Source organism: Odontesthes bonariensis, chromosome 4 (genome assembly GCF_027942865.1).
Source record: "Odontesthes bonariensis isolate fOdoBon6 chromosome 4, fOdoBon6.hap1, whole genome shotgun sequence".
NCBI lineage: Eukaryota > Metazoa > Chordata > Actinopteri > Atheriniformes > Atherinopsidae > Odontesthes > Odontesthes bonariensis.
In genome coordinates, this window is record NC_134509.1 from 29,831,549 (window position 1) to 29,853,728 (window position 22,180).

At 40.6% G+C, this 22,180-nt stretch overlaps 3 protein-coding genes and 1 pseudogene across 3 annotated transcripts; all 4 read right to left on the reverse strand.

The window, feature by feature from the left end:
* Positions 1-2,094: 2,094 nt before the first annotated feature.
* LOC142379401 (NAD(P)(+)--arginine ADP-ribosyltransferase 1-like) lies at positions 2,095-3,025 on the reverse strand. The gene is made up of 2 exons (XM_075464554.1): positions 2,960-3,025; positions 2,095-2,832 (listed from the first exon to the last, which is right to left on the reverse strand). Exons 1-2 carry the CDS (start codon positions 3,023-3,025, stop codon positions 2,095-2,097), a joined length of 804 nt encoding a protein of 267 aa, XP_075320669.1.
* A 1,377-nt stretch (positions 3,026-4,402) lies between these two features.
* On the reverse strand, positions 4,403-7,934 carry LOC142379402 (ecto-ADP-ribosyltransferase 5-like). Its single transcript, XM_075464555.1, is given in 5 exon segments — positions 4,403-5,026; positions 5,028-5,359; positions 5,361-5,663; positions 5,777-5,864; positions 7,756-7,934. Coding segments are annotated over 4 exon segments (822 nt in total). The 5' UTR covers positions 5,846-5,864; positions 7,756-7,934; the 3' UTR covers positions 4,403-4,908.
* A 6,578-nt stretch (positions 7,935-14,512) lies between these two features.
* Positions 14,513-17,751, reverse strand: LOC142378902 (ecto-ADP-ribosyltransferase 5-like; annotated as a pseudogene).
* LOC142378901 (ecto-ADP-ribosyltransferase 4-like) lies at positions 17,751-19,735 on the reverse strand. Its single transcript, XM_075463879.1, has 2 exons — positions 19,477-19,735; positions 17,751-19,301 (listed from the first exon to the last, which is right to left on the reverse strand). The coding sequence occupies exons 1-2, from the start codon at positions 19,612-19,614 to the stop codon at positions 18,414-18,416; spliced, it is 1,026 nt and encodes a 341-aa protein (XP_075319994.1). The 5' UTR covers positions 19,615-19,735; the 3' UTR covers positions 17,751-18,413.
* Positions 19,736-22,180: the final 2,445 nt, after the last annotated feature.

The window sequence follows — 22,180 nt, forward strand, 5'->3', positions numbered from 1 at the left end:
AGAAGATGAACTCCAGCTTCTCCGTGTGCTCGGTTCGTTCATTCGTCCTTCCGTCTCTGACTCTGGGTCTCGATCCCGTCATCTCCCCCTCTGCCTGGACCAGCACGCTACTGATAAAGGGGAGAATGATTAGCCGACGATGTACAGGTGTGCCAATCATCTCCCCTCCCACTGTCCTCTGAGCTCTTCCCACCTCTCCACCTCTCCTCTGCACCTGATGCACCACGCCCCCCTCCACAGTCCACTCTTCCAGTGTTGCATCTGTGTTGAGTGTTATGTTGGGGTTGTCCACCCTGTGATTTTTCTCCAGTATAAACACCTGAGGTACAAAGTGGCCTCTTGCTGTGTTGCAGGGTTGATTACCTTGGTCTCATGTACCTATCATAAGCACACTTTTTCAAATTCATTGTATCTTTATGGATTTTTCATCCAAAATGTGTTCTTCCTCCTTGTAATGCTCTTCTGCTGCATTACCGTTGCCAGGGCTCTGAAACACTCAGGACCAGGGGAAAAAGTCAAGAGGAGGAAGAGGAATGCGGTGAAGATAAGAGCCTTTAAAATAATTCTGCTGATCATGATTTTCATGACCATTAATTTATTTTCATATGTGGCTGTTATTCCATTGCAGTGTTGCATCAGCCCAGTAGATTTTAATAATGCCATGGTCATTTCCATGGGCTTAGCATTAGCAAGTGGCTTTATACAGCCCCTCCTCCACCTCCACAGGAGTGGAAAACTCATTTGTCTCAGGGGGCTTTAGGTATAATCATCTCTTTTTAAAAGCAATGCCAATATATATGTAATGTAATATAATATATATGTAATATGTATTGGTATGTTCTGATTTTTGTACAGTGAGACTGGATTTAAACCACTGTTTTATTCTTTTATACTACTTGTCACTGTTGATAGCTATGAATATTTTTCACAAGTTTGGTAAACAATTTGATCGTAAACAGCCTGCTCGGTCTTTTATAAAGTGTTATGATTACCTGTTGATGCGCGACAGACGTGCATGTGATGATGATTTGCATGCAAAGTCATCAGCGGTTGTGCAGCGGACACTTTATAAACAGCAGTGCTTCACATCTCACTTGCTCTCTCACAACAAACCAAATAAGACAGTTTTTCATCTTGATAAAAGGAAGTGCTAATGTTTGTAACTCTGGTTGTATTACGTTCAACTTTTGAACTCTATGTTTTTACGTTCCATGTTCAGTTTTAGCAGAGGACTTTCCAAAATCGTGTGAATCTGTTTACAGTACTTTATCCTGTAGAGGTTTTAATTGAACTTAAGGCTCCAATTCCATGATCTGCATCAATGTTTTGTCCCCAGTTTGCCTGTTGGAAATTATAGAAAATTAAATAGGGAAAGTCTGAACATTCGATGTCCAGTGTGATGGGACTCAGTACCTCGGAGATGATCTGAGGTGGAATTGATGGTAATGGTAAAGCAATTATCCATCACAGAGCCACACAGACACCTTGCACACTCACATTCCTAGGGTCAATTTAAACCATCCAGAGAGAACCCAAGGGGGGGGGCAAAGGGGGACCATGCAAACTCCACACAGGCCCCAGCTTGGATTCAAACTGGGAATGTGCTTGCTGTGAGGCAACAGGGCCATACACCACACCACTGTGTAGCCCTATTTTTCTTGTTGCCACCCTAAACTGAATAAAAAGTATGAATAATATCAGGAAAAAATAAATAAATCTGTGGCATCTTCTTTATTTGATTTATTTAAGTGCTCATTCCTGAGTCAGTGATTTGAGCATGAACCATCTGCCCAGTGACATCATGTAATCAGCAGGTCCCAATAAGCTCCACCGAGTCAAGTCATTCAGTTTTATAGCAACTATACAGTCAGGAACAAACAGGAAAACATATGTTGTGACACCTACCCTTCAAATAATGGATGTAGATTTGCTCAATAAAAATTCTTTAACATGTGCTATATTGAACTAAACTTGCCTACCGTGTGTTCATCTAGGGAAAAGTCAATAACTTGTCATGCCGAATTAAAAATAATCAAAATTCATCTGATCAATATTAAGATAAAATGGAGTGAAAGGTGTGTAGGACTGCTTATTTTAGAATAGAAAACAGTTTAAATTTGAAAGCATTTTCCCTGTGCTCTGCACTTTATAAACAAACTCACATGGCAGGTTCCTCTCTTCAGATCTCTTTTCCATCTTTGTGACTTTAAAGATCTCATAAGGAGGAATCAGGACTTCTCTTTCTGATTCTCCAAGCTTAGAGTACAGTGAGATGTCTGCTCCAAAGCATGTGTAAATCTCAAAGCACGTTTTTTCACCAAATTTGTCAGGACGAGGGTACCAACCCATTGAGCTGGAGGTAAAAGAGCCGAAGCGAATCTGCTTGTTCAGAGCGTCTTCCCTGAAGTAGCTGTTGACTCGGCGGAAACCAGTAAGGCATCTATCTGCTCGAGGTTTACGCGAGTTGAGAGTCTGAACGGCATCTGTGAGGAAAAAGTGCAGTGTGTGATATTTGAACGTTGTCTTGTATTCATATCTTTGAGTTCGAACCGCAATATTGAATTCTGGATAGATTTCTGGTTTGTCAAGGGTGTAAACATAAATAGCCATGATCTGTTCTTTCCTCAGAGTACCAGACGGTTTCTTGCCATGTTTACGATTCCATTTCTTGTTGTAGTACTTCTCTGCATCATTCCAAGCCCATGTGAAATTTTTGTCTGAGTTTCGCTCATTCAGCAGAAACTCAGTCTTCACTTTTTTCTCCATCTTGTCTTTACAACCAGCGTACATGTCATCAACAGAGTTTAGGGCCATATCCAGGGGAATAAAGTTCTGCCAAAAGTAATGCAAATAATGAAAGGTAGAAGCAGAGAAAGGAAATAAACTTCTGGTTATTATGTTACATACTGATATCTGTACAGAGTTTGCTGTAAGAAAGCTTCAACTCAACTCATATTACCTTTGCATATCCCATGGAGGCTCCAAACATCATCAGAACTACTGGCCAAACAGCCATGTTCGCCATCTTCATTCAGCACACAATCCTGCACACAAAAGTACTCTTTTGATAAATGCACAGAAATTACTTGTTAGACAATTATATGTTTTTAGATACTTTCATCCCATTGGGATCATTATTTACTCACCTAATCACACACATCAACACCATAAAATATGTTTCAGCTATATTTCCATTCTGATTTCAAACCTGTAAATGGACTAATTTATGTCTTTTATTGTCTTACAAAAGCTCAGTTCTCATACTCTGGTCCTGCCTCTAATGAAGTGAAGACAGGCACTTCTGTGTGTCTTTTACCAGCTGCAGCTCATTTCAATCAGGGGTGGGACTTTTTCTGAAGACTATACGTTCATCCCTGATTGTACTGAATTGCAAGAAGCTGTTAGTTTGCAGATGATTCAGTTCTACCTTTTATATTGAGACTTCTTAAGAAAGTTTTCAGATCAAATGAGTCATTCTCTAAAGATTTAGAGGAACAACAGTATAAAGAAAACATAACATATTGTGTTTTTTTTATACAAGTCCTCCATTTAAAATGACTTCATAGGTTGTTTTATTCATACCGTTCTAAACCCATAGGGGCATTCTCTAAATCATCATCCTTACAAGCAAGCAGGAGTAAAACACAGGTGTGTGCTGTTACAGGTAGCTCTTTCAACAAGGAAAAGTGAGTTGATACTACAGGTACTACAACTCTTTCTCACCTCTAGGTTACATTGAGTGAGTAACAGAACGACACTTGTCACTTCTTCGTTGGATAACATGAATCATTTAGGATTAGAAATCAAAAATTATTGGTTGTGGTCAAAAAATAGCATTGTTACGGCAAAAATGCATTCTTTGTTTGATACTGCCATCACCCATAGGGTCATTTGTGGGAGGAGGACAGCGTCTTTTACCATAAAATATCCCCCTGACAAATTTTCATACATCTCTCATTGGAGCACATTTTGGGTATTTTGTAAAGATGGATCATTCTGCCGCTTGTGACAGTCCAGCTGTGAGGGCTTTCTTTCTTGAAATCGTGGAAAAGTTGTAAGCATGGACATCAATTTTGTCCACATTTATTTTACTGTTATTTCACTTTTTCTGATGGATTCCAGAGTCCAACGCAAGTGTCACTCTGGACACGTAGAAGCCCGGGCCGTTGATCCACTGAACTTGAATTCCTATCACTTTGGCGCAGTAGTAGCCAACTGCCACCCAGTTATCTAACACTGGGCTGTCAGAAATAATTTAAATTGAATCAATCTGACATGTCAGAGATAACAAGAAGCCTTACCCGAGGCGCCTGAAGAGCCTTACTGAGATGAAGAACAAAACCAAGCAAAAAAAGAAGTCACATTTTTTATTTGATCTTTTCGAGTTTTATTCAGCACATGAAATAAAATACAAAAAGAAGACAAAAGAGAGTAAAACCTGAAAACAAGATACGTTGGGAACTGAGGGAGAAGTTCTCTAGGCTAATCAAGCAATCCAAAATTATTTCAATTAGCTCAATTTAGCTGTTTTTGTAGTTATTGTCTTTATTATTAATTGTATTCAAGATACTTTATAATATCAATGGATACGACATCCATCAAGACAAAAACAACGTAACTATTTGCCACGAGATGGCGATGTTCCCGCCTGTAGCAATTTAAATGCGGGTTTACATTTTGAAACTTGAACACTGAACAAGTTTGGAGTCTGATCAAACACTTCACATACAGTAACAGTAACTTAACACACAAATTATTTCATATTATTTGCACAAGCCAAGTATTTCTAATTGAATTTATGTATTAAAAATGCTGTTAAGAACTATTCAGACAGTATGCTTCTGATGTGCATAGTCCATATCCAAATAAATCTCCTAACATTAGTCTTCTATAAAAATGATGGTGACACTACTTTGTAAAGAGAGCACAGTCTAAATTGGATTCTGAATTCCCTGTGCTCTTCACTTTATAAACAAACTCACATGGCAGGTTCCTCTCTTCAGATCTCTTTTCTATATCTGTGACTAAAGATCTCATAAGGAGGAATCAGGACTTCTCTTTCTGATTCTCCAAGCTTAGAATACAGTGAGATGTCTGCTCCAAAACATGTGTAAATCTCAAAGCACGTTTTGTTACCAAATTTGTCAGGACGAGGGTACCGATCCATTGAGCTGGAGGTAAAAGAGCCGAAGCGAATCTGCTTGTTCAGAGCATCTTCCCTGGAGTAGCTGTCGACTCTGCGGAAACCAGTAAGGCATCTTTCTGCTTCAGGTTTAAGCGAGTTGAGAGTTTTAATGGCGCTTGTGAGAAAAAAGTGCAGTGCGTGATATTTGAAAGTTGTTTTGTACTCATTTTTTTTTTGTTCGAACCGCAATATTGAATTCAGGATAGATTTTTGGTTTGTCAAGGGTGTAAGCATAAATAGCCATGATCTGTTCTTTCGTCAGAATACCAGACGGTTTCTTGCCAGGTTTACGATTCCATTTCTTCTCAGCTTCATCCCAGGCCAGTGAGAATGTTGTGTCCTTGTTTCTTTCATTCTGTATAAATCCAGGAGCCATCACTTTCTTCAGCATTTCACCTTCACAAGTAGTATACATGTCGTCAACTGAGTTTGGAGCCATATCCAGCAGGAGTGGATCATTTAAGTCATGTTTAAAGTTCTGCCAAAAATAATAGACACAGTGAAAAAAATATAAACGTTTTAGTGATTATTTTTCCCATGGACATCTGTGCACAGTCAGTCAAAAGCAAACTGCCAGCCAGTGTATGTTACCTTTTCAATTCCAAGAGAGGTTCCAAGAGAGAACAGAAACACTGCTGCCAAAAATGCTCTCATTGTCATTTCCAATCAGCATACAATCCTGTACACAAGACGTCTTTTTTTGGTGAATACAGTTTTATACTTTCCTGCATAAATCAGTTATCTGATTTGACTTTTATAACTTTGTTTAGACATGCTGCAAAAAACTTAAAAACTTTCATATCTAAAGCCCTATTCGGACGGGACTAGTTTAATGGGGGGACCTGGGGTAAAGTAATAATAACCGGGAAATCTAGTCCCGTCCGAACGCGCCATGTCAGTAAAGATATCGGAGTATGTCGGTAAACTTTGCCGAGAATTCTACCTCCTGTGAAACGGTCCGGAGTATCTACCATAGGTAATACTAATCCCGTGCGAATGCGACCTTCGGTAATAAGTACGGAATATGTCGTCACATCCTTTTAAAGAGAGAAACAATTAGGTGTAAAATAGAAAATGACACTTAAGTTTCGTTGTGCAATCCTTTTTTTAAACTATACTTTACATTCAAGTAAAATAAGTATCCTGAGCAAAACCTTTGGTGAACAGTACTTTACATTAAGGTCAAAAATGAATAAATGTTCTGTTCTGTTATACTGTACAATACGTTTTAGTAATACTTATCATTCAGGTAAACAAACAAAAAAGTCTTCTACGTTTGTATACAATAATTTTGGAGCAGAATGCTTTATATTCAAGAAAACTCCTCCCATGTTAGATGAATATTACAGGGATTTCTTGTCCCGTCCGAATTGGTCATTTCTTCTCCCTGGCGTCGTCTGGTTAACCAACACTACCATACGTCCCCCCATTGAACTAGTCCCGTCCGAATAGGGCTTAAGTCATTAAAGTACATGCTGATTGTGTTCCTAAAAAAGTCCACACTGCAGTATGTGGCGGCCTGAAGTGTCAGTACAGTGGAAACCGCTTATAGTGATCACGTTGGTCCAGAGCCAATTTTAACACTATAAGCGGTTGATTACTAAAACCGAATTTGTATTATTTTATTTTTTTTGCTATCTTATTTTTTACTCCCTTGATTCCTTTCTGGACGTCAGCTTCTGCTCTATGCTTCTGCCTCGCTAGCTAACGTAACGAGTTGACACCAGGCAGCAAGCCGAGATGCTGCGGCGAAGCTTGGCATTCCTCAGGCTACCTTGTGTAGTCTAATTAAGCAACGAGAGACAGTCATGAATGCTAACGACGGAGAAAGAAAACAACAGCGCTAATTAAGCAACGAGAGACAGTCATGAATGCTAACGACTGAGAAAGAAAACGACGGCGCCTGGGAAAAGCACCTGAGGAATGCCAGGCTTCGCCGCAGCATCTCATTGGCTCGTTTTTGGTAATTTGTCATACGCCTCGAGGAGACTACGTTTTTCATTCAGAGAAAATTACTTCCTTTTTCCAGCCATGATTCGCGCGCTTGCTGCCCGGTGTCAACTCGTTACGTTAGCTAGCGAGGCAGAAGCAGACGTCCAGAAAGGAATCAAGGGAGTAAAAAATAAAATAGCTCCACGTAGTTTTAAAATTATTTTTGCACGTTTACATTCATAAAATGGCCAAAAATGAACATTAAAAGCGGATTTCTTGATTACTATAAACAAATTATTTAAACAGCATTTGTATAGAAATGATTCTGTCCCAAGCCTTTTGATCTATATAAGCGGTTGATTACTATATCCGTGACCACTATAAGCGGTTTCCACTGCATCAGTGCTAATTCTTGAAATATTTTTTCAGATTCACAATATGGATCATTTTTCAGTCATACTTTGGATTTATGCATATATGTTGAAATACTGATTTTGAATAGCAATGCATGCACCACAAGATCGAACAACATCCAACTATCACCCTTCCGCCCAAGCAGTCCTTATGTTACATGTCTCTTCCAAACTCCGAGCAAATACCAATACATGTTGAATTAATCTGACAATCATAGGGTTTACCTGAGGTGTGTTTTTCCAGATGAAAGACCGGACCAAAAAGAAGAAATAATTCTTATCACTTCCCCTAAGATCAAATGAAGCTTCTTATGATTCTTTCAGCACAGCAAAGGGGAAAAAAAAAAACAAGAATCTGACAAACAAACACATGAAATGAGTGAGAGGACCCTTCTCTCTACAACTTATGTGGCCTTTAATACACAGGACACAGAAGGAGGAAGGACAGTCAAACTAATCCCAGCCTATGCAAACATAAGCACACACACCCCCACACACACACCTTCACACAATACCATATTAGCTCATAAAGTATGTTGCCTGAACTAACACGTGTTGTATAATTGCCTTCAAAATCACCTGACTTGTCACATGATGTTCAAAGGATCAACAATATTACTCCAAAGACAGGAAAGAAAGGAAATATATTACACTGTTGCATTTGTCAACCATTAATTGTCAATGCAACTGAGAGTGTCATATAATTCTTGCACATTGCCTTGTGGCCAGTATTCAGCGCACTTTCTGCTACTCTGAAGGCTTCTGCTGATAGCTTCCTGAGGAAGCTAGTGGCAAGCAAGTTGCTGTTAACCTCAAATAAGAGGTATAAAGTCACTGTGCATAAACCATGAAGAGTCAACTCAGTGAAGCAACCAAATGCCACTAGTCGTATTAGGCGTTACTTCCTCTGGCCTGGCCTGCGTTCAGATGTTGCAAAATTCTGTAAGAGCTGTCCCCTGTGTCAGAAGACATCAATTAAAGGCCCCTCCAGAGTTCCACTTCAGCCTCTGCCTGTGATAGGCACACCATTTGAACGTCTCGGAATGGACATTGTTGGCCCCTTGGAAAAAAGCCATGCAGGATATCGGTATATGTTGGTGGTCACAGATTATGCAACCAGATACCCAGAAGTCTTTCCATTGAAAACAATAAAGGCAAAAGCTGTGGCCTTCTCTTTGATATAGTTCTTTTCAAGAGTTGGTTTCCCTCGTGAAATTCTCACAGATCAAGGAACTAATTTTATGTCTGTTTTATTAAAACAGGTATATAAGCTATTGGGGATTAGGAGAGTGAGGACCACCCCATATCATCCACAAACAGATGGGTTAACGGAGCGTTTTAACCAGACCTTAAACAAATGCTCCGCAAGTTTGTGGATGAAACGGGCTCTAACTGGGATCAGTGGTTGCCCTACCTCCTTTTTGCTTATAGGGAAGTTCCCCAGGCCTCTACTAGGTTCTCCCCTTTTGAACTCTTATATGGTCATGAGGTCAGGGGCCCACTTAACCTGTTAAAGGAGATGTGGGAAGACACCCAGGAAGGAGAGAAGCCAGTTAATGTCATTTCCTATGTCCTACAGATGAGGGAGAAACTGAAAAAAATGAGTGCATTAGCTCAAACGCATATGGCAGATGCACAAATGTCTCAAAAAGCCTGGTATGATCGTTCAGCAAAGGAAAGAAGTTTTGAACCAGGCCAAAAGGTGCTTGTAATGTTGCCTACAAATGATAGCAAGCTCCTGGCAAAGTGTAAGGTCCCTTTGAAGTGCAGAAGAAGTTGGGTCCTTCAACCTACCAGATTGCCACCCCGGGGCTCAAACGATCCATCAGAGTGCTGCATGTAAATCTGCTTAAAGAGTGGGTACCACGATCTGAAAAAGGAGCAGATGTCTTGTTCATCCAGCATGTGGGAGAGGATGAAGAAACTGATCAATACTTACCATCACAGTCTGCCTCTAACGTGGATCTGAGCCACCTCGCTGATGAACAACGGCATGAGGTAAAAACTCTTATTACTTCAGATGTATTCCAAGAATATCCAGGCCGCACAAATTTGGTGGAACATAACATTGTCCTGAAAGAGAAGGCGCCAGTCAGACGCATGAGTTACAGGGTACCTGGACGTCTTCTGACAGCACTGAAGAAGAAAGTGGACCTCGTGTTGTCCCTGGGAATCATTCGGCCCTCAAAAAGTGAGTGGTGCAATCCAGTTGTTTTGGTTCCCAAGAAAGATGGCACCATAAGGTTTTGTATTGACTTCAGGTATCTGAACTATTTCAAAATTTGATTCATACCCTACACCACAAATGGATGAACTTATAGAGAGAGTCTGGGAAAAGCCAAATATCTATATACCATTGACCTCTCTAAAGGCTATTGGCAGGTTGCTCTCAGCGAAGAGTCAAGGGAGTTAACAGCTTTCCGCACGTCGTGGGGGCTGTTTTAGTTCACTCTTCTGCCATTTGGTCTACATGGAGCCCCTGCCACGCTCCAAAGACTGATGGACCAGGTACTGTATGGTCTTGATGATTATGCCTGTGCATATCTTGATGCCATTGTCATTTACAGTGGAACCTGGGAAGAACATATGAAACATCTAAGGACGGTTTTAGACCGACTGAAAACGGCTGGCCTTACGATCAACCCAGCAAAGTGTTCCCTGGCCAAGAAGGAGACACAGTACCTTGGTTTCACAGTTGGAGGTGGGGTTATAAAGCCACAAGTTGATAAAGTCAGAGCTATTGCATCTGTTCCTCTTCCACAGACTAAAAAACAGCTGAGATCCTTCCTCGGGATGGCCGGCTTCTACAATCGCTTTATAGCAAACTTTTCAGCTAGAGCAGCTGCTTTGACGGATTTGATTGGTTCACGGTGTCCGAACCAGGTTCAGTGGACTCCAGAAGCAGTTGCAGCCTTTCGAGACATCCAGCAATCTCTAGCCCCTTTCACACTGACGAATAACCCTCGTTTAATCCGCGAATTTAGCGTGTCCGCTGTTGCGTTCACACTGCCGACCCGGACTGCCGCGTCAACTCGACTCGCCTTTCGACCCGCGTCGGACCCTAGTCTTTTTGCCGAGCCGAGTTTGGTGTGAACGCAATCGACGTGGGTCAGACGTGGGCGTGGCGTGACGTGAGGAGTTTAAAAGACAGAATGAACAGCTGATTCAGAACAACAGCGACAGGTGAGGACAAGTTTTACTGTGTTTTAGCCAACATCAAGTTCGAGACATTTTTTAATATGGCCAACTGGGGAGACAAAGAGGTCCGCGAGCTCCTCAGCCTCCGAGCAGAGGACGTTATTTACCGCCACATTTTGGGGACTATAGTGCTCTTGTATTCTCCGCATATGTTCTTCGGCGGCATCCCATGTTGTAACCATCCACACCTCGTAAAATAACATCTCCATGAACTGCATATACAATTGCAAAAACGAGTCCTCAAGGTGTATTTAACCCTACCTCCGACGCATGGCTTGTGCCTAAGTCATTGTACACGCCCAGCATTTTATGTGTTTCGTGTGACGCTCTGCCACTAGGCAACGCCCCCTGAACTCGGCTTCAGGCGACACGGGTCACCTAACACGCCAAGCGTTCACATTGCTCGACGCGGGTCGAAGGTGCAATTTGGACCCGCTAAGGTAGCGGGTCGCAGTGTGAAAGGGGCTTCTGAGTAAGAATCTAGTTTTTCATACTCCAGATTTTGAAAATGATTTTGTACTGCAAACAGATGCTTCTGAAAGGGGTGTTGGAGCAGTACTTCTACAGGGATCATTGGAGGACCAGCATCCCATAGCCTATATCAGTCGCAAACTACTACCCAGAGAAGAGTGCTATGCCACAGTGGAGAAGGAAGCTTTGGCTATCAAGTGGGCGCTCGATTCCTTCAAATACTACCTTCTTAGGAGAGAGTTTATCTTGCAGACTGACGATAAGGCACTTCAATGGCTGAACCGCATGAAGGACACTAATGGAAGAATACCCAATACCCAATACACGGTGGTACCTGGCTATGCAACCATATCGGTTTAAGGTCCAGTACATCCCTGGGAAGGAAAATGTGACGGCCGACTTTCTCTCTCGCTGTCCTTGCGGCAGTTTCAAAGAGGGGGGATGTGTGTGATGGCCACACTTGCAGCCACACAGTTGCTTGGACTGGGCTGAAACGAAGCACTCCACTCCAATCCCAGATTGATTGGGTGATACCAACTATGGGGGGAAGACTATGGAGTGTTTTAATTTCTGCATTAGTTCTTTTTTTGCTTTTGTGATTTGTTTATTTTGTTGACTTGGTTTAGGTATTAGGTATTTAAGTTTATTCTTGAGCTAACTGCGTTTATTTACTTTCGTTAGTTAAATTTGTGTTGATGTTTCCCTTCCCTCTTCCTCAGTGTGTCATGGTCTTATCAGCCAACATTTAAGTCCCCTTTGTTTCTTGTGTGTCTGGTCAGTTTTGTTTGTTAGCTTAAGGTTATGTTAAAATCTTGATTTTTATCTTGGAATTTAGTTTCCTCATTTGACCTCTTTTAAGGGCCCTGTAAACTATTGTTTAAAGTTTTGTTATTTTTTTGGGAATAAACCCCTTCTTTTTTGAAACTCATTTCTGTGTCCTCATGTTTGACCGGCTCGGTCCCTCACAGCAACTGAGAGTATCATATAATTCTTGCACGTTGCCTTGTGGCCAGTATTCAGCGCATGCACTTTCTGCTACTCTGAAGGCTTCTGCTGATAGCTTCCTGAGGAAGCTAGTGGCAAGCAAGTTGCTGTTAACCTCAAATAAGAGGTATAAAGTCACTGTGCATAAATCATGAAGAGTCAACTCAGTGAAGCAACCAAATGTAACTTTTATCTTTGCCAGTGCCTAACAGCTGGTGGCTCAGTTTAATGTAAATTAAATGGTTAATGGATTTTACTTGTCATACAATAAATATGCAGTACAACCAGGGATAAAAAAAAAAAAGATGAATGTTGAGAGAGGCGATTGACAGCTTAACAAGATAAAGTTTCTCAGTATCTCAGCGTCAGGCCTCTGTGCTTACAAACTAACTCAGTAGTAACACAGTAATTATCAGCACCAGCAGAGCATCCAGCACAGCAGTCACAAAGCATCTCTGCTTGCGTTTTATAAGAATGAAAGAACTTATCATCATCAGTATCACACACAGAGACATCACAACACTGCTTCCATGCATGTCTGTTAAACTACCAATAGCGTCGCCATTGTTCGTGAGCCGTTGACTCAGTTTGCAGTTTTGGTGTGTCCTTGGCATTTTGGTGCTCTGTAGTTTATAGACCGCACTGCACCATGGGTCATTTGTCAGAACATCTGTTATTTTGAAAACCTCATAGGTAGGAATGAACACCTGTCCTATTTGGTTTGTGCTGGAGTAATATGTAATATCAGCTCCAAAGCATGTGTTGATCTCAAAACAGGAGACGTTACCATTGAACTCAAGTGTCTGCTTCCTGGAAACTGCCCAGGTGAAACCACCAAAACGCATGTTTGTGTTGATGACATTTTTGTCAAACTGTTTCCTCGTCCTGTGATAGGTGGTTCTGCACAGTGTCTGATTGTTATGCAGAGCCTGAATTACATCAGTCAAGTAGAAGTAGAAATAGTGGAACTTAAATCCAGCTGTGGTGTACTTGTGTTTTCCTGTTTTCACTGCTTTGCTGAAATCTAGTTTGATAATAGAAAGATACTTTCATCCCATTGGGATCATTATTTACTCACCTAAGCACACACATCAACACCATAAAATATGTTTCAGCTATATTTTCATGCTGGTTTCAAACCTGTAAATGGACTAATTTATGTCTTTTATTGTCTTACAAAAGCTCAGTTCTCATACTCTGGTCCTGCCTCTAATGAAGTGAAGACAGGCACTTCTGTGTGTCTTTTACCAGCTGCAGCTCATTTCAATCAGGGGTGGGACTTTTTCTGAAGACTATACGTTCATCCCTGATTGTACTGAATTGCAAGAAGCTGTTAGTTTGCAGATGATTCAGTTCTACCTTTTATATTGAGACTTTTTAAGAAAGTTTTCAGATCAAATGAGTCATTCTCTAAAGATTTAGAGGAACAACAGTATAAAGAAAACATAACATATTGTGTTTTTTGATACAATTCCTCCATTTAAAATGACTTCATAGGTTGTTTTATTCATACCGTTCTAAACCCATGGGGCATTCTCTAAATCATCATCCTTACAAGCAAGCAGGAGTAAAACACAGGTGTGTGCTGTTACAGGTAGCTCTTTCAACAAGGAAAAGTGAGTTGATACTACAGGTACTACAACTCTTTCTCACCTCTAGGTTACATTGAGTGAGTAACAGAACGACACTTGTCACTTCTTCGTTGGATAACATAAATCGTTTAGGGTTAGAAATAAAAAATTATTGGTTGTGGTCAAAAAATAGCATTGTTACGGCAAAAATGCATTCTTTGTTTGATACTGCCATCACCCATAGGGTCATTTGTGGGAGGACAGCGTCTTTTACCATAAAATATCCCCCTGACAAATTTTCATACATCTCTCATTGGAGCACATTTTGGGTATTTGGTAAAGATGGATCATTCTGCCGCTTGTGACAGTCCAGCTGTGAGGGCTTTCTTTCTTGAAATCGTGGAAAAGTTGTAAGCATGGACATCAATTTTGTCCACATTTATTTTACTGTTATTTCACTTTTTCTGATGGATTCCAGAGTCCAACGCAAGTGTCACTCTGGACACGTAGAAGCCCGGGCCGTTGATCCACTGAACTTGAATTCCTATCACTTTGGCGCAGTAGTAGCCAACTGCCACCCAGTTATCTAACACTGGGCTGTCAGAAATAATTTAAATTAAATCAATCTGACATGTCAGAGATAACAAGAAGCCTTACCCGAGGCGCCTGAAGAGCCTTACTGAGATGAAGAACAAAACCAAGCAAAAAAAGAAGTCACATTTTTTATTTGATCTTTTTGAGTTTTATTCAGCACATGAAATAAAATACAAAAAGAAGACAAAAGAGAGTAAAACCTGAAAACAAGATACGTTGGGAACTGAGGGAGAAGTTCTCTAATCAAGCAATCCAAAATTATTTCAATTGGCTCAATTTATCTGTTTTTGTAGTTATTGTCTTTATTATTAATTGTATTCAAAATACTTTATAATATCAACGGATACGACATCCATCAAGACAAAAAAAATCTAACTATTTGCCACGAGATGGCGATGTTCCCGCCTGTAGCAATTTAAATGCGGGTTTACATTTTGAAACTTGAACACTGAACAAGTTTAGAGTCTGATCAAACACTTCACATACAGTAACAGTAACTTAACACACAAATTATTTCATATTATTTGCACAAGCCAAGTATTTCTAATTGAATTTATGTATTAAAAATGCTGTTAAGAACTATTCAGACAGTATGCTTCTGATGTGCATAGTCCATATCCAAATAAGTCTCCTAACATTAGTCTTCTATAAAAATGATGGTGACACTACTTTGTAAAGAGAGCACAGTTTAAATTGGATTCTGGTTTCCATGTGCTCTTCACTTTATAAACAAACTCACATGGCAGGTTCCTCTCTTCAGATCTCTTTTCCATCTTTGTGACTTTAAAGATCTCATAAGGAGGAATCAGGACTTCTCTTTCTGATTCTCCAAGCTTAGAATACAGTGAGATGTCTGCTCCAAAGCATGTGTAAATCTCAAAGCACGTTTTTTCACCAAATTTGTCAGGACGAGGGTACCAACCCATTGAGCTGTATGGAGTTTATTTTGTGTCAATAAGTTTAAAGAAGACTTTTATAAGAGCAAGCAAAATATAACAATTCAAAAACTAAATTTAAAAAAGTCAAACAAAAAAAATAAATTCAAACAAAAAATACATGATTGCAATAAAAAAAAACTGAAATCGTGTAAAATATTTGCCTTCGCCTCCTTCTCAGTTTTGGTTGTTGTCGTTTTGTTCGATTATGTCTCCAGCTTTCTCGTTTGCGCTCCCTGACTTTTTGTTTGCGGTTTTGACACAAACGTGCCTGGTGGGTGGGCTTTCGACGGGGGCATTCCTATTGGCTTATTTGTGTTTGACGGACAGCCAAGCAAGCGTATGAAGCAGCTCTGGCCACAGCAGCTACTCTGCTTCTGATTGGTTCTAAAAACGCCAACCCCATATTATCAGTAATAGTTACAACTGTTAAAATATTGTTGAAATTAACTTAATCGTAAACTATAGACATATCCTTACCTCGGACTGCATTTTGCCATTCTTCAGAGATCGTATTCCTTCGCGCCGTTGTTGACGTTTTTAGAACCAATCAGAAGCAGAGTAGCTGCTATGGCCAGAGCTGCTTCGTATGCTTGCTTAGCTGTCCGTCAAACACAAATAAGCCAATAGGAATGCTAGCCTGATTAACATAGACTTTCAAATCTCTTCGAGATTCTGGTCTGACCAAGACCATAGAGCTTGAAAGTCCCGCCCCCTTTTTTGCTTTTTTTTCCTACTTCCGTCGTCCCCATGGGACCTCATGCCTGGATCTATTGACATGGGCAGGATGATGTCTTCTGTTCCCAGTCATTATATGCCTTTTTACAGTACACGCATGATGTTCTGGGGTTAAATATGGATGAGTTCATGCAAAAACATTGGCGATTTGTCGTAGGAGTGCCTGGTTAAACGTTGTAAAAAAAAGTTAGGGTAAAAAGACTACATTGCGTCGCATATGCTACGTCACTGATCATATTTCCCACCATGGACGAAGCCAGACATATCACCACCAGCATAGCAGAAGCTCTCCACGTGCCCCGACTGGTAGTGGTTCTCTCCTCGGCTCACAAGTTTTCGTTCGCCCTCGAAAAACTGAGTGAAACTGGCCAACGACAGCGCCATGATTGCTCTTCTTCTTCCACTCCTCCGCGCGCCCAAACGTGATGACGTTTATTTTCCGTGCCAAACGCTACATGCTGTAGTTCGAGAAATGCTCAGAAAAATAACTTAACAATGAAGCACTTATGCCCGCTAAACTGTTACGCTACTGGTATGAAAAAATATTAAAAAATGTCCTACACAACATATGTGAAATGCAAGACTCAATTCCATCAAGCGCAAAAAATAGTTTTATTCCGTCATGGCTCCGTCATTGACTTGAATGTCAAATTATTACACTTCCGTGGTCCCGAGGGGAGGAAGTTGAATGACGTCAAGGAGGCGGGACTTTCAAGCTCTATAACGAATACGATTCGAAATGGCCTGGTCAACCCGCCTCCCTCGGGTTGCTACTGGTTGTGGCCAGAAAAGGCTGTGCCTAAGCTTAAGCCAATCACACCACTCTTTCCTCTGACGTATGATTTAGCTACCAGCGGGGCTAACTGGTAGAATAAACTCTTACCAAAGCCAGTAGGGAGCAAGGCGAAAACGTCTTTCCTGTCAAGAAATTATTCAAGGGCTGTTCTTTGCTCGATTTTTAACGAGAATCCCCCGTCGAACACTTTCATTACAGCATCTACAGCAGTGTCAAAAGCTTGACGCTGCTCCATGTTGATATTGAATGAAGCGCTTCCGTGTACAATCCATGGGTTGAGTGGCAGTTCAACCACGTCACTACCTTGAACACGCCTCTACCCTGGGCCGTTGGCGCTGCTCAAAGTTGATTGCTTCCCGACAAAGTGGGTGGAGTTCCCATTTTTTCGGGAACTCGAAACCACCTGAATGAGCAGTTTGCCTGAGTAAGTGTAGCAGAGCCGAAGGTGTTGCGTCACTGCGAGGGCAGAGCCTGGGTATAGGAATGCCCCTGTCGAAAGCCCACCCACCAGGCACGTTTGTGTCAAAACCACAAACAAAAAGTCAGGGAGCGCAAACGAGAAAGCTGGAAACATAATCAAAGAAAATGACAACAACCAAAACTGAGAAGGAGGCGAAGGCAAATATTTTACACGATTTCAGTTTTTTTTAATTGCAATCATGTATTTTTTGTTTGAATTTGTTTTTTTTTGTTTGACTCTTTTAAATTTAGTTTTTGAATTGATATATTTTGCTTGCTCTTATAAAAGTCTTCTTTAAACTTATTGACACAAAATAAACTCCATAGAGCTGGAGGTAAAAGAGCCGAAGCGAAACTACTTGTTCAGAGCATCTTCCCTGAAGTAGCTGTTGACTCTGCGGAAACCAGTAAGGCATCTTTCTGTTCGAGAGTCGAGTTTCAATGGCGCTTGTGGAAAAAAGTTAACACTGGGTGTAATTTAAAATAATTTAAATTAAATCAATCAAGCAATCAAGCAATCCAAAATTATTTAAATTAGCTCAATTTAGCTGTTTTTGTAGTTATTGTCTTTATTATTAATTGTATTCAAGATCCTTTATAATATCAATGGATACAACGTCCATCAAGACAAAAAAAACATAACCTACTATTTGCCACGAGATGGCGATGTTTCCTCCTCCTACTTTTTTTTTTTTTAAGCAAATTGCTCTATTGAAATCTGTATCTTTTAATTACCATCACCTACTGTCTTACCAAATAAATCCAAAATAAAGAAGGAAAGCACAGGAAGAATCAGGACTTCTCCTTCTGACTCTCCAAACTTAGAATAAAGTGAAATGTCTGTTCCAAAGCATGTGTCAATTTCAAAGTATGTTTTGTCACCAAATTTGTCAGGAAGAGGGTACCAAACCAGCTTTAATGTAAATTAAATGGTTAATGAATTTTACTTGTCATACAATAAATATGCAGTACAACCAGGGATAAAAAAAAAAAAAGATGAGTGTTGAGAGAGGCGATTGACAGCTTTATAGAGTACTTTCTTGTAAATTTCAGATGTCATTTTGGCAATTTCTCTGTGACAAACATAACAAGATAAAGTTTCTCAGTATCTCAGCGTCAGGCCTCTGTGCTTACAAACTAACTCAGTAGTAACACAGTAATTATCAGCACCAGCAGAGCACCCAGCACAGCAGTCACAAAGCATCTCTGCTTGCGTTTTACAAGAATGAAAGAACTTATCATCATCAGTATCACACACAGAGACATCACAACACTGCTTCCATGCATGTCTGTTAAACTACAAATAGCGTCGCCATTGTTCATGAGCCGTTGACTCAGTTTGCAGTTTTGGTCTGTCCTTGGCATTTTGGTGCTCTGTAGTTTATAGACCACACTGCACCATGGGTCATTTGTCAGAACATCTGTTATTTTGAAAACCTCATAGGTGGGAATGAGCACCTGTCCTATTTGGTTTGTGCTGGAGTAATATGTAATATCAGCTCCAAAGCATGTGTTGATCTCAAAACAGGAGACGTTACCATTGAACTCAAGTGTCTGCTTCCTGGAAACTGCCCAAGTGAAAGCACCAAAACGCATGTTTGTGTTGATGACATTTTTGTCAAACTGTTTCCTCGTCCTGTGATAGGTGGTTCTGCACAGTGTCTGATTGTTATGCAGAGCCTGAATGGCATCAGTCAAGTAGAAGTAGAAATAGTGGAACTTAAATCCAGCTGTGGTGTACTTGTGTTTCCCTGTTTTCACTGCTTTGTTGAAATCTAGTTGGATGTATCCCACTCGTGTGAACATATACAATGCTATGGCATGGTCGTCTTTCAGGTGCTTGTGCACTGGTTTCTTTGCGAATCTTTCCACAAAAGCCCAGGCAGAACTGAAGTTTCTGTTATAATGCCACTCAAACACACCAAACTGGTCAATCACAGAGGCGGCTTCAGATTGGCAGCCATCAAACATGTCATCAATGGAATCTGTGGCCATATCCAGAGGTGAAACACCAGTCTTGGTTCTCTGCAGTGACAGATAAGACATAGCTGAAGTGAGCAAAAGCCAGAAGTCAGGACTATCAAAAGAAACAACTGAAAGAAAATGTCTAATTGGGACAAATTAATGAAAATGTCTTCAGCCAAACATATCTAGGAAACAGCCAATTAGTTGCATGCAAGAGAAAGAAGTGTGATCTCACCTCTGCAGGTCTGTGAGGCCACCATAGTATCAGAAATGGGTCGTTATACAGGAGGAGCACAACCACCAGCAGCACACAAAGGGCTCCCCAGTTTCTCAGGAATTCCCGCTCACACGCTGATCGTGTCTCAGACTTCATATCTGAAGGAAAAAAAACATCAATTTTTGGCTTACCTTTAAATTATAAGGGTTTTTAGGAATGGCATGATATTCCTTTCAGAGAAAAAGTCAGAGAGGTGAAGAGGACTGACTGGGTGTTGTTTCACATCAAGGAAGTTCTGCATTACAGGACTTACAGGTATGACTGCCCCTTTTAGACCTCTGTGCACACCTTTGCTAAAAGATAACATGGGCCTCATGTTACATGTTCTGCGTCTGTCTAACAGGAAGTTGCTTTTCAACTATTTCAACATTCTGTAAATTCTGTCATAATTGTCAAATTACTGTTTGATATTTACGTGACATTTGTATACTTTCGTCACATCTAGATAAAATTCTCGCTCAACACTGACTCTGTCATGCAAGTATCATTGTTTGCACAGTCAGAGGGAGGTTCCACAGGTGGTAATACTCACAAATCCTGTTTGATAGCAAGCTCGGCAAATACAAAAAAGAGTCAGTCAGCTGTACAACACAAAAGCAACATGACCCATTTTTGTGTGTGTGTGTGTGCGTGTGTGCGTGCGTGTGTGTGCTTTGCCATTCAATGTCCTTTTTTTTTTTTTCAAAATCTCTTTATTGAGTTTTTGCAGACAGTATAGAAAGAAAAAAGACATCATTTTCCCATTGCGTCGAAGCGTCTGCTTTAAAATGAAGTACAAAGTAAAAGAAGAAAAAAGAAAGGGCACAAAAAGAGAACCCCAACATAGCTATCCCTCCCAACAACCCATGTCAGATGTAGTCACAGAAAACAACTTAGTTAGTTAACTTAGCAACATAAGTGAAAAATTAAAAATCAAAAGAAAGAAAGTAATAATAATAAGTAAAAAATAATAATAATAATAATAATTAAAAGGATAAATGACAGGAGAAGAAAATAAATACATAAGGGGGGGGGGGATTCTCTCTCTCCAACTGTTAAGAAGCGTCCTCGGCATCGTCAGGAGTAACATCAAGACTGTTACTAATATAGTCCAGCAGTGGGTCCCAAGTTTTGTGAAATGCTGTCAAAGATCCCTTCTGTGAGAACCTTAACTTTTCAAGCTTTAGACATTGTAAAATTTCCCATATCCAATTGTTGTGAGTAGGTGGAGAAACCTGTTTCCATTTGAAGAGAATGTTACGCCTGGCAAGCAGGGTGGTAAAGGCCATGACACGCTGTGCAGAAACGGGGAGATTTTTGGACAGAGGGAGACCAAAGAGGGCAGTCAGGGGGTTTGGTTCCAGATTTGTGTTGAGAGCCTGTTTGAGAGTTTGAAATATATTGGACCAAAAGTTGGTTAGCCTCGGGCACGTCCAGAACATGTGTATATGGTCGGCTGGGGATTGTTTACAGCGGTTACAGGCATCACTGTGACTTGGATATATTTTTGCTAATTCAGCATTCGTGAAATGGGCTCTGTGAAGCACATTCCACTGTAATAAACCGTGCCTGGCACAAATTGACGAAGAATGAGTCAGTTTTAAAAATCTTTTTATAAATGACAGATATCAGTCGCTTTTGTCGCAGATCGAGAGACAGTAATTGGTCTATTTCGGCTTCAGGAGGGCGGTTTGGGAAATATGGGAAATGCTTTTGAATAAAGTCTCTCATTTGAAGGTACCGAAAAAAGTGGCTGTTAGGTAGGTTGTATTTATCTGACAAAGATGCAAAGGACGTGAAAACGCCGTTTTCATACAGGTCGTTAAGTGTTCTGAGGTCCTTATCTGACCATACACGAAATGTAGGGTCAGAGCGGGATGGGAGAAATGCGTGATTGTTCAAAACTGGGGCAAAAGTCAAGGCCCTCTGTAAGCCGTGCTGCTTCCTGAACTGGATCCAGATTTTGATTGTGTTGGTGACGACCGGATTAGGTGAAACACCACTGGCACTTATGGGGAGCTGTGAACAGATCGTAGAATGTAGGGAGAAAGAAGAGGATGATGTCTCAATGTGAGCCCAGGATGGACAGGTGTCTGCACTGTAGCAGTCACAGTGCCGTGTGGATTAAGAGTTTTTCAAACTTTGACAAAACCAACATTCCTGTGGGGGATGTTTACGTATGTGGATATAAACCAGATCTTCATTTTCTTTCCACAAAGGAAAAAGAGACAGAAACTGCCTAATTTACGTTCACCTTCTACCCTCTTAAGAGCTTTTGGGAGTGAAAAATAAGCAACAGACACTTGCAATAAAAATTGGGATAGACTCTAACGAACAAAGAACTCACTCTTGGAAAAGTGGGACACTTACTATCTTATCTGGACCATAACTCGAAAGTTGACACTTTAACACCCCTTTTCACCAGCAAACCGACCAGATGGCTACATACGAACTGAGAAGACTTCATAAGACTCACTTTTAGTCGAATATTAAAACTATATTAAATGTGTTTGATAACCGTATACAATTTCTTTCAGGTTTCCAGCTTGATCACAAGACGCATATAGAGACAATTTGTACGATTCTGGCTTAAATATTGACAAAGAACTGATTTTGGTGGAAAATGCCCAACCTGCCTGATGGAACCACATTGCCCCCTAGTGGTCTGCAGTGTTGATTAGTT

Excerpts from the sequence above, each read along its gene's own strand:
- LOC142379401 (XM_075464554.1), bottom strand. The coding sequence starts at position 3,025 with ATGGCGAACATGGCTGTTTGGCCAGTAGTTCTGATGATGTTTGGAGCC. Across the intron at positions 2,833-2,959 it reads CCTCCATGGGATATGCAAAG|AACTTTATTCCCCTGGATAT; the intron begins GTAATATGAGTT and ends TACTTTTGGCAG.
- LOC142378901 (XM_075463879.1), bottom strand. The coding sequence starts at position 19,614 with ATGAAGTCTGAGACACGATCAGCGTGTGAGCGGGAATTCCTGAGAAAC. Across the intron at positions 19,302-19,476 it reads GGCCTCACAGACCTGCAGAG|AGAACCAAGACTGGTGTTTC; the intron begins GTGAGATCACAC and ends CTGTCACTGCAG.